General features: G+C 38.4%; 1 protein-coding gene across 1 annotated transcript in view; it reads right to left on the bottom strand.

Annotated features, from left to right (window-relative positions):
* Positions 1 to 571: 571 nt before the first annotated feature.
* The window catches only part of PDE1A (phosphodiesterase 1A), a 155,120-nt gene continuing 142,886 nt past the window's right edge, over positions 572 to 12,805 (bottom strand). Inside the window, exons 14-15 of the mRNA XM_050899779.1 lie at positions 8,183 to 8,458; positions 572 to 648 (exon numbers count right to left, since the gene is read on the bottom strand). Of these exons, the coding sequence (XP_050755736.1) occupies positions 572 to 648; positions 8,183 to 8,458 (353 nt within the window). The remainder of the gene's footprint in view (positions 649 to 8,182; positions 8,459 to 12,805) is intronic.

The following is a 12,805-nucleotide window of genomic DNA, read 5'->3' as shown; positions in this document are numbered from 1 at the left end:
AAGAGGAAATAGCAACAACAAATACAACTGAAATCTTGTGAGTTGTTAAGTGCCTTGAGTTACCAGCTCAGGGTTTTATGTTTTACAGTTTTGATCATTTGTCCAATCACTCTCCACAGAAACAGGATGATCCAAGAACAAGTCGACAGATAACAGCCTCTGAGAGCACAGGGTAGGAACAGCTAGAGTTCTTCTTTTCTCCTGCAACAGAGGTCAAATGAAAATCATAAACGATAGATTTTTAATACTACTACTTCCAGTATTTAATATACATGAATTGAGGATGTTTTATGGCATGATCATTTAGTCTGACGTTAAGGATTCAGAGATGTTATTCAGAATTGTTCTTCCCTTCTTTATGTTGAATGGCTTTTAAGGGGACATACAAAGTGGGGTGTACCATATCCCCATTTCAAAATTTTGTAATGAAACCACAACTGGAATAGAACAAAGAGGATAATAATAGTACTAAATGAGTCTTTATGGTATAAAACTCTCCCCATTATAAGAAAGAAATGACAAAATTACCTGTCCTGCCTGAAATGTCAGAAGCTTTTAAGAAATAGCACATCTAGTTCTGTATAAGTGCTTCTTTCTGCTCAGTGGCTTTTACTATATCTTCTGACTTCTTACAGTGTTTAGGCTCACCTGGAAGATAAACAAATGTGATTGGGAACCTGAGTGAGGAAGTTAACCAAGTCAAGAGAATCTGCACAGCTCTAGACAGACAGGAACTTTTTCCTCCTGACTTTTCTAAGGTTAAAATGAGGTTTCAGTCACTGCTTTTTTAAATTGCTTTCTCACCAGAGTAAGCATAGGATTGAATTAACTAATCATTATGGTTTATCCGTAAGGCAAAAGATAGAATGAAAGCACATTATGGCTTATCCGTAAAGCAAAAGATAGAATGAAAGCAATAGAGCACAGCATGAAACAAAAATATGAAGACATTTACATGAGTAAGTGTTAATAAAGTGGGTTTGGGTTTGGTTTATTTTATCTTCCAACTCACTGAAAGTCAAAATTCACCCTCTGCAGAGAATTGCTGTTTAAATCCTCTTTAATGTAGGCTTTCAAATTGGGAGTAAGCTTCTCTCTGATAATGAAAGATGCCAGTGTCAAGTTCTAAGAATTCTGTTAATTCAATCAGATAGCAGCAATGACACCAAGTAACACAAGCAGCTTTCAAACTAAATGATACAACATGAATTTCAAACTGACAATCATAATATTAAGCTGTTGCTTGAACTATTCCTTCAGTAATTTTGAATGAGTACAGCTGAGGAAATTATAACTGAGATAGTAGGCATGGGGAGAATGTAGCAAACTTACAGTGTTATTTACTAACTATACAGTAACTTCTCAGTTTTAACCAGTTGATTGAGTGATCTCACCAGTGATTAATAATGCTGAACTGAAAATGTGAAAAAGGAAAAGCACAGAAGTCTCAAAAGTGGAGAAGATGAGCTGGGAGAAGCATCAAAGTTATAAAATAAAAATACAGGCAGGAAAAGATTTTTGAAAGCCAGAAAACAAAGCAGCTGAAAGGGAAAGCAGATGATATATGATCTGAAAGGAAAACTGAAAGACAGCGAGTTGAAGAGGTGGCTAACAGTTTAGAAAAGAGAAAGGGAAGAGAGGAAAAGGAGCGAATGAGAATGAGGAAAGAAGAAAATTAATAGCTATGAATTCACCATGGCTTCACTGTAAACAAGTAAGAATTGCTACTGATTTTACCCTTGTTTCACTGCCCTGAATGGTGGCAGAGTGGGTGCTGCCCACGCTGTAATGTGGCCACCAGCAGATGGGCCGTATTCCCCCAAGCAGCATTCTTCACCGTCCCCCTTATTTTACATAAATTTAGTTTAGGTGGAATATAAACAACCAGTTCTCCAAAGGCTTTTAAAGTCTCAAAATTGGACTACCATGAATTAGAACAAGAATGTCTCCAGATCTTTTAGCCTGCAGTTGTTTTTGGAGGGATTTAGCAAAACTTTTATTATTATTCACAAAAACAAAAAAGGGGTGGGGAGAGGTATGAAAGCAGTATCTATTGATCTAAATATTTAAATTTTGTGCTTGATGTAGAGTGGATAGTAGAGTTTTAGGAGTGGGACAGGAGTGGTTTGTGGAGGCCTTAAAACAAAAACTTTGTATCTGTAATTTTCATAAAAACTAACCACGCACCACAGCAATCTGTCCCCACTTTGCATGGATGCAAAGGGTTCCACCCTTGGCTGAGCACCACAGGGCCACCGCGGCACTGAATGGTCACTAGCATTTGCATGGCATGGATGATTACTTGATGCCACTTGCATTACCATAAATCAAACTGGCATGTTGTTGATGTGGATCTGTCCGCTGCTATTTAACCTGGTTATCCTCCAGAGGCTTTCAGTTACTGACTGCTGATGACACTGAATGCTTTGTACAACTTGATGTGACTGGCTAGACCTCTACTGTCATACAGAGTGAAGTTACTGATAATCTGTTTTATCACAGATTTATTATCTCCTTTACATTTTGATATTAAGGATTAATGTGGCTATCATCATGAGTGAAAAGTGTGCCAATTAGCGTTTATAAATCATTGAAACATGGAGTTGTTTAATTAAACATAAGCAGTTTTTAAAATTAATGTTCTAATTAATAAATCACTCAGGAGAAAAGGAAAATCATCACTTAAAAAAAAATCACCTTATAATAGTTCCACTTAATCTTGTACCATTCAATTAAATGAAAGTGAGATGATGGAAAGGACAAAGGTATTGTGGAGAAAAACGACATTCAGTCACAACTGGAGTTCTTCTAATAGCGACCCTCTGGTTGTCCCTTTGCACTGACCAGGACCCGGGGCAGAGCTACTCCTGTTAATAAAATGCAATAGTCTACAAGAACTACACCTGGAAAGAGATTTGATACAAGGAGAAGAAAACAATCCCTTTTTTCTTTTTTTAATGGGGAACCCCCTCATCATAGTACATTCAAACATTCAGTGACAGTTCCCAAGAACGCAGATAGATCATCTTCCCATGTTCCCCATCTCTGTTATAATTCAATCGCTTACTCACAGAAAACCAAACTGAGTTTTCTGCTTTTTATAAAGGACAGAACAATGACAGCTACCATATGAAATTTCAATCTGAATAACTATGTTGCTTTTCTTCTTACTTTCTATCTCATTTTCCCAGCCCCAGCACCCGCAGGTGCTTACTTCTCTGCCCCGGGAGTCAGCAAGCACTCTGGGCATAGCTTCAGCCTTCTACACCCCATCCTCAGTACAGAAAGTATAGACAGAGGTAGAAAAATCTAGCATGGAGAGCGCTAATAATGTCCTGATAGATGTACAGTGCTTCTTAATACTCAAATAACTCTAATTCGGGAAGCAGGGAAAAAGTGTAAGGTCACGTGTATGCTACCTTCTGCTTGCTTGAAGTGACATTCCATTGAAAATATCTGACCTTGGTTAAAAGAGTCCTGTCTGGATCCGCTGGCCATCAATAGAGGTGCAAAAGTGAAAAGTGGGGATGCTGCCCATGCTTTATCTCCCTTCTGTGCCGAGTGCTACTGCATCATACACAACACACTCACCCTTGACCATCTCAAAATCACTTATACAGAGAAAAATAAGGAGGGAGTGAGAAGAAAAAACAGAGACTGCTGTGCTATTTGTAGTTATGAGGCTTCTACACACACTGCAGCAATGAAAACTCTTGCAAAAACACTAAGTATCTACATTTAGACAACAATGACAGTTTAATGGATTCCCTCCATTTAGAATGATAGCAAATCATTTCACCACCGTGAAAGAGAAATGTGAAGCATTTTAGCCTGAGTTTTCCCTTTGGTATTGAATATTGCAGACTATTCCAATACTAAATGCCTGCATTGCCTTTCTTTTCAGTTATCTTTAACATGGCGGCACAATCTCTGCAGAGGTACTTAGAGCTGCTGCTGAAACCCAATATTAATTCATTTCATCTCAAAGAGCCAGGACCTGAGTCTCACCGTGTGTTTGTAGAAAGTCTGCTGCCCCGGCCCTTGCGCATTACAGTGATGTAAATACCTGCAGTATACGTTTTTAATTGGCAGGCACAGAAAAAGCCCACCATATATGTCATTTATTTATATCATCTATGATATAGTTAAGAAGTTAATATTAGGTCTCCTCTGCAGTTTTTTAGAAGCATAAAGTTCTGTGAAAGGGTCAGTGCTGACTTAAAAGATTATAGTATTTAAATAATATATAGATAGATTTCTCACTATATAGTAACATGGTTGTCTGTCCTTAGGAAAGAAAGTTTTAAGAATATGATGACATAGTCCCTCTGTAAATCATTTCAAAAGACCATAAAATATTCAAAATATTTTTCTATGACATTTAAATATTGGGAAAATAGGGAAAATGCAAGAATGAAACATTATTAAATTTAAAGTATAAATCAAACTATTTAATGACATAAAATCAGAATGTAAATGATATCGTGACTGACCAATAAACCCCTACAACAGAAGAAGGCTCAATGGAGATGGGCAAGGGCAATGTGCCCATCAAGCTCCGAAGATAATGCAAGGGGTGACCGACCAGAGCTTTTGCAAAGAAAGCTGACAATCTCAACACAAAGGGGAGCACAGGGTGGCCTTTGGTTTAGATAAGCACTTGTGTCAGTTGAGTGGATCAACCAGTGACTATATTACAGTTGAGGCGATCAACCAGTGGTGTAGCCGTTTCTCCTTGTGTTCATTAGAAGAGTGTGACTGTCTCCCTGAGTTAGCCAGGCCAGCATGGAGGGAGTGAATACGTGGCTCAGCCCAATATAGAGTATAAAACCTAAACAACTAGCAAAAGAATTTTGAAGAGAGCAACGAGCTTGAGCTGGCTTCAACCTGTGTATGCCTTACTGGTGACTGGGGACACCCAGCATCGTGACAGCGAGCATATTCTAGAGACTGGTAACAGGACTCACATCGGCATTGTGATTGAGTTGTGTATTGCAATTGGTCTATTTTGCTAAGTGTAACTTACATTTGTAGTGTGCTTTCAGTACATTTTGTATCACTGCTAAATCAGAAATCCCACGTAACATCAACTATCTTCAAATAGGTAAATTTGATACTAAACATTACATCCTTCGTGCATGGAATATCTAAAAGAACCTGGTCAGGGAGTACTGGACTCTGACATTAATATGCTACAGAAACCAGGCACAACATTCATCAAATTCTCCATTTAGCTGGGTATTTATCTATGCTGGAAAATGAACACTAATAATCACTGAAGGAGATGGATGAGAGTAAATTCAACATACCACAGTGAACAGATGTTTCACATAAAATGACAACTAAAAATGCCTTCAAATATCAGATGCCTTTAAAAATAACACCTAACCAATATCCTTATTCTATGCATAGTAGCACTCTACTAAAAATTTGTGATAGTGTAAATCAGAAATCCAGCTTCATCTTCTGGTTTTCTGACTTGAGGGACTATGAATTACTTATGAGGGGATCCATGAAAGGTTCATGAGACTAAAAGAAATGCAAACTTACTTTCTGTAGGCTTAAGCTGGCTGACCAGGGATGCACATTTCCACTGGAAAAATTTTAAGGATTCACAGGTCTAAATAGGCGAAAAGTCACTATTCTAGAATGCAAGATCCAAAGAATTGGGAACGCATAAATTCTCTGAATTTCCCATGACAACAGCATTTTGACAATATCATTTCCTGTGACAATATAATTTCCCATGACAACACCAAGAATTGATGACTACATTTGTTCACAAACCGTATCAGATGAACAGTTTTCAAATTAATTTGAAGACCTGTTCAGAACAGAATTTTACAATGGCTGGGCATGTGTTCGATCAATGGCATGAGCAGTAGCCTCTACTTTTTACACACTCTCGCCAGCAGGAAAAGGCATAGCTTGTAGTAAAGGAGAGTTTGGAGAAAAATCCTTTCAGTTCCATTTCATTTCCAAAGATGTTTACACAGCAGTTTAAGATTTTCAGGCACAGATGTTTAGTTTCAGTAGAGAAACCTACATTTCTACACCAAAACTTTCTGTGGCAATCAGCAGCAACAGAGGTGCGTGCTGCAAAACCTACAATGGCTCAGATGTAAGTTGATGGATCCCAGTAAGGGAGTATTGGCTCATCATTCAGCCTCTGGAGTTGCCTTAAAAATAATTTGCTGCTTGTCTTACTGTGTGATTGATCACTTGATGCAGTTATGTCCTCTGCTATATCTCCCCTTTTTCCATGACTTGTTATAAGTCCATGGTGTAAGTACCACTGCCTCTTCAGTGGTGCAAGAGCTGAGCAATGTTCTTGTATGAGCTCTGGCTTTTAGTTCAGGACCTTACCAATACTATTTATTTCCACAAAATAATTAAATCAATCTCTTACTTCTATATCATTATTTATCTGAACTCTTTTTGAATATTGCCATCTCTAGTGAAGGAACATCCTTGGATTGGTGGAATTCATGTTATTAAATCTTTTTTCCATCTTAAAAAAAAATAGCTTCCAGATCATGTTTGCCTTTGGAAATACACTATTACAAACTCAACCACTTCTTACCCTTTTCATAAATACTGCAGTTTGTGTTAAAATACAAGGCACTCTGTAGAAAATTCCCTGCCTTAGAAAATGAATGAGATTAGCTTTTTCTAAAATAAGAAATCTCTGTTCTCATAGGAAAGGCGGAATATAAAGATTGACAAGGCAACAGAGTGCACTAACTGCATGCTGAGTTGTATCTGACCTCTCAAACAGCATTTTTGTTGGTCAGCCATCTGGACAGCTGCACCACAACTGCCTTCTGCATAGTTTGAAAGACAGAAGATGCAGCTTTTCCTACTGTGTTCCTCATCCAGGAGATGGGAAACTTTTCTAAGGCACTTAAATTTCAAGTTGGGCTTTAATACAAAAATTGGTGCAAAAAATACATGTCAAAAGAGAAAAATGTCAGTTATTAGACAACTTCAAATGCTGTGAAATTAATTTTAGTGTAAATATTTTGATTTAGGACCCTAAATTAACCATCTGTTATTTCTGATGGAAAAAACCTGTCAACAATAAAAGCATGGAGCACTGGAACGTGGAACTCTAGAATAAGTGGGAGTTCTCCACAAAAAGCATTTTTGAGAAATATGCCAAGTCATATACTTATGTCTAAGCTAAGCCTTATAAGCACTTCAATGTTGATGCTCAGACAATGCCATACTTCTGGCACAATATTGCAAGGCTCACTGTCATAAAAGCATTAATGAGTTTAGCATTTGAATTAGCAGTGAGGAAAAGAAGTGTCATTATATGCCTTGATTATTCTTATTACCCTAATACCTCAAAGCTTATTCTAACAATAAGCAAATTCGGAAATAAAATGAAAATGCACAGTGTCTTTCTTACTTTCATAACATCTATTCCTATTGCTTGGGCATCTTGCCCTTGATACTGTCTTACAATCACCAGATACTAAATCATAGTCAGCTTGTGATAAAATACTTCCATTCTAAAAAAATATTCTGACATTATAGGGATTTTCTGGCTGGTCCACTTGTCCTGCAAACTACAGTCAGGAGACTGATCGTTCTGATTAAGAGAATGACACAGTCCTATGCCTACTACAGTTAGCAAATTCCATCTACTTAAAGTTAACTCTAAAATTCACATTACGTTTAGTACAAAGGATGTGGTTTACAAAATAATAATCGTATTAGGTGCCTAAACTAAGGGGAGTGCATTTTAATAGCATAAGAATAATTACTTATTCAAAGAGAAAATGTTATATAGTTCTCTTTCAAAAGTTTACCTCATTCTCCAATAACAAACTGCTATTTAATCGCAAATATGCATTTTTAAATTACTTTAAAATCATTACTGCAGTTCAACTAAAGGTCTTGGTATGTTATGTAAAAAATTTTCTACTAGATACCAAATAGCTAATATCAAGAAGATAATATTTGTTTATATCAAGCAGCTTTTATTTGATGGTTTCAGGACACTACTGTTTTTACACACGCCTGAAGAAACTGTCTTACGTTGGTGGTTTGTACAACACCTTATTTCACTATTTTACATTACTGTCGGGGTTTGACAGGGAGGTACCAGACACTGCTGCAGCTTCGCCCTGGACAGCTTCCTTAGATTGACTGGTGCTCTGTGATGAAGTATTACCATTCAGTGGGTCTGTACTCTGTGTTTCTTGCTGGGCATCGGTGAGATCTTTCTGGTTCGGATCAGAGTTAGTGCATTTTTCTGAGTTGGATTCATCACTCAGAGGAGTGTCGAAAGAGACTACTTGTAGGACGATGGATGTGGGAGGACAGGTTGTACCTTCGCTTCCCTGACTACTCTCATTTTGTATCCTTGTTGTCTCTTCCTGTAACTGTGCATCTGTGGAATTTCTGCTTTGGTCTTTTTCCTGTTCACCAACATTTTTCACAAGTTCTTCTACAAAGAGGGAACAAAATATGTGAATTAGATAAGAAGGATATGCCACAATTGTTTGATTTCAGAGTAGTGACTGATAGAGCTGCACTTGGGAACATTGGGAACATTGACTTTCTGCATGAGGTCATGTGCACTGGTGTGTTTAATATGGGTCAGATTCTGCTCCTGATTACACTATTGCAACTGAACCATAGTGGTCCGCTTTCTGGTTTGATCTTTAATTTGTACCTCTTTTTTTTTTGGCCATAGTACAGAGCAAGGAGCATCCTCAGACACGCTGTAAGCTGAAGGATGGGAGCAGGAGGACCCCATGCTGCAGGCACGTCCCCCAGCAGTGAGTGGTGTTCACCACCATAGGACTAGGAGGAGCAGAGCTCATCAGTTCTGCAACAGAGAAAGGACATGGAGGGGAGCACCTTGCTGGGGATGGGGGAGGCATCAGAACTGAAGGGAAGCCTTGAAGGAAGTTGGCCTATGAGCCTGGAAAAGTCCAAAGTGTCAGCTAATACAGAGTTTCAGCTGGAACAAGTTATAGAGGATTACAGGTATGCAATCCAGCACTGCTGCCATTATGGCTAGTGGCACATACAGAATGGGAAGGAAGAAATACGGGGGAAATTGTGCTTCAGGGGACAGCAGCAACAGGAGAAAATAATGTTTGTGGAAGGCTCTGTTCCTTGCTCTATTGCAGAGACTTGGAGAACAGTACAAATTAAATGGTCCAGAGTAAAAGGAGACAGAACAGAGCAGCACAGAGAGGTGGTACCCGGAGGAACTAGAAGATGAAGAAAACAGAATGGAAAACTTGTGATGGAGGGTGAAGTGTCTGATAAAAAATAACTGTACCATCTTCATGGAGGGCCTATTTCTCTTGCTATTAGAATCTCGGTTTCATAAATTCAGATTTTAGAATCTGTATACTACTACAGAAGATACAAAACACTATGAATTTAAAAAGTGAAAGCATTGCAGTTTGAACAACACCTGTACAAAACAGCTGCATGATATTGCATAAAATTTCTAACTTGGCTGTGCACACTGTATTAAGGAAGGAAACCAAGCATTGAGATATTTATTGAGTTCAACTGGCAGCTCCCAGAAACTCTGGTTGTGAGTGACCAGTCCAAATTCAGACCAAAAGTGATTGCATGACAACTGAAAGATAGCCCAGTCTGTAATCACATTTCTACCACAGTCAGCATTTGGCATCTTCATCATCTCACTTTTCTGAATCCAAAGAAAGTTCTTCCTGAAGTACAATTTGGCCTGTGAAATGGGATGGAAAGGAACACCTCCAAACCTGAACTGATGTGCAGAAGCATGGAACAGTTAAATGATTTCCTTCTTTTGTCAGTTCTTATACTTTATGGCATACTTTTAAAAAAATCAAGAACTTTCAAATTTGAGCAATTTCTAAATTGTTAAGCCAGTTTTTTTACAAACTTTAGAGAACTGCTTGTTTTGGACTCCAAATCTTCTGAAACTTGGACAGGTACTCTTTTTCTACAGACTTCAATGCAGCTCTTACAAAGAAGTGGTTGGGCTAAAGACATTAAGAAATATGTATATGCAACTTGAAGCAAATCTGATGTTCAATCTAGATATGTTAATTAAAGCATCTGTCACTCATGGTATAATCTCCCTACCTAAGGCTTTTGTCCCAAGAAACTGATTTACATGCCATATTTACATCCATATGGCACAGCTACAAGCATTTTTCCTTAACTTTATAAAAAAATACTATCTTTTCTAAGTATGAAAAATACTGTGGAATTTTAAAATCTGTGGACTTAAAATTATTGCTAAACATCAGTCTTTTTATGCTGATAATCATATCTGTGATTACCATTCCATGGTGATAAAATTTCAAAGTAATTCTCAGTTAAATAAGCTTGAAGAAAAGTATCTTGTCCACTTGGGAGAAGTTTGTTCAGGGCAACTAGAAGGAGTGGCTGGTAGTTGTGACCGAGACTGAGAAGCCTCAAGTACAAAATCCTCTATGATGATATCACAACTTTCATTAAGACCCCCAATCCTTTTTCTTGGTATTAAGTCTCTCATCTGCTGGACATCTGAGTCTATGTTCTGACTTGCTTGCTCCACTCAGCTTCAATCCCTATGAAATCCACTGCCAAAAAGATGAAAAATACTGGATTCTTATGGTATGTCAGCCACTTGTGGAATATGCTGTCCCTGCTGGAAAAATACAGATTTCTGCTTTCCATAACAGCTAATAATTGTACTCTATATTATACAGAATCTTTATATTGTATATCATAATTGGCATTTTCTATCATTTCTGCTGTCCTATCACTCGGATGAAACAGAATAACTAAAATTCAAGCAAGGCACTGTTAAGTTAATACCACTAGTGTAAGAGAAGCAGAGCTGGCATGATGTTTGATCCCAGTGCTGGACAGGAAGAATTGTAATAAATACTGCAGCAAAGCCTCTGCCTCCATCCAGCCACAAACTGCCAGGGCCCTCTGAAAGCAGCGGGCAAGGCTGCTGCCCCTCACCCTACACTGGGCTGCTGGGAAGAGCAAGTTCCTCCACCCTTACAGGCACACATTGCCATGGCCAGCCAGAGATGGAAATCGGGTATGTTAAATGAACAATGTAACTTGGCATTTGCAACATTGACAATATTTAATAAGAGTAAATAGATGAATAAGATTAATAAGATTAAAAAACGTTCTTGGCCCTCTAGAAAACTCCCCTCTTTTGGGGGGGGGGGTTGTCAGTTAGGCACTGAACAGCTTAAGGATTATCATATCCATTCAGATAAAGGCAGACAGAAGTGTGTTGTGCAGTGAACTCAGGGTATGTGTTATTGTTGCTACCGGTTTTAAGTTGCTCTCTGTTTTAAGTTGGTAAAAGTGTCTGGAGCCAGGCCTGTTTACATATTTTCAACTGTTTGGTATTGTTCTCTTTACAAGAACCCAAGTCTTATTCAGCAAAATTTGTGTGAGTTCATCTGTAAAACAAATGGCTTCTCCTAACTGGTCTGTTAGGGGTCACTCAATCTTATCCCTCTCTTCTGTACTTCTGTGCTGTTTCTGAACTCCTGCCTTAAATCACTGTCCTTCATGAGAAGCAACGATGGTATTTGATATGTAAACATGGTAGAAGTGGTGTCTTTCTTCTGTTGTGTTTAGGCTGGGCTGTTGGCAAAATAATTGTAATGGATTGTTTTGTTTGGAAAACTGGCAGGAGTCATAAGGCAAGAGCCAAATTTCAGAATAGTTGAAAAATTCTGGTACTTAGTAATTTTGTATCTACAGAAAATGTGTTAACTAGTGAAGGTGACTTCTTTCCTCTCCCCTCTTCACCAGATACTACTCTTCTTTCATTAAGTCACCTTTTTTTTTTGGCTTAATAAGTCTCTGAAAATTGAAGCAAGTTCTTTAAGTTCTTTTTTTTTATTGTTTGCTGGAGTGAATGGGAGCACTGAATTCCTGTCAGCCCAACGAAGGACTAAACTGTCCATGAAACACTAAAACTGTCACACGGCTGAATCTCTAGCACCGTGCTGTAGGACTCTGTGGTCTCCAAAGTATCGCTGCTCTGCTGCTGCAGAAGCTCTGGTGAGTCTGTATTATCAGCGACAACACTGATTTCCACCAGCTCAGCTATGTTACTGCCTGTGTATGCAGCAACACTTTCAGGACATGGTCTACTAAGTGGTGAGGAAGCTTTTCTACATTTTGGTACTGTCTCTTCTGTATATGTCCATCAACTTTCTTTTCTTGGCGTTTCTGTAATAAGAAACAGAGCATTCAACTACTATCCTCTGCACTGTACAGGGCTTGTAAGATACCTTTCTGTCTCCAGCAACTGCACCACTTGAGCATGCACTGACTTAACAAGAGTGGAGAGGAAAAATACAAAAGCCATGTGTAAGCAGAACATCTCAAATCAGCTAATGGCAGTGACTGCCACAGCGCTAAACCCCAGTAAAGCAATGTCTGCTGAATTGTTTTGCTGTTTTCATTGGCTGTGTTGAAAATAAGCTACAATAACTTACCCTTAAAGAAAGACATAATGACATTGAAGTATTAAGAATTAGCAAACTACTGAATTAGAGAGGAAAGTTGTTCATCTTCACTAAGAATTAAATTATTTGAGGAATCTGTAATGAAGAATGCTGCTGGATGTTAAGGACTCTCTGTGTATGTTACCACCAACTTAGATTACTAGGCTTGTCTGCCTTCTTCTTTACTGGAAAACAAAATTCCAGAAAGCAGTGACAGAAGACCAAAACCGGGACAACATGGGAAGGAACTGCACCTTTCTAAAAGACGTGTTCTCACATCAGCCATTTTAAACAGAAGAGGAAGAGACCAG

Source organism: Gymnogyps californianus, chromosome 7 (genome assembly GCF_018139145.2).
Source record: "Gymnogyps californianus isolate 813 chromosome 7, ASM1813914v2, whole genome shotgun sequence".
Taxonomy (NCBI): domain Eukaryota; kingdom Metazoa; phylum Chordata; class Aves; order Accipitriformes; family Cathartidae; genus Gymnogyps; species Gymnogyps californianus.
This window is presented reverse-complemented; position numbering and strand designations above follow the sequence as displayed.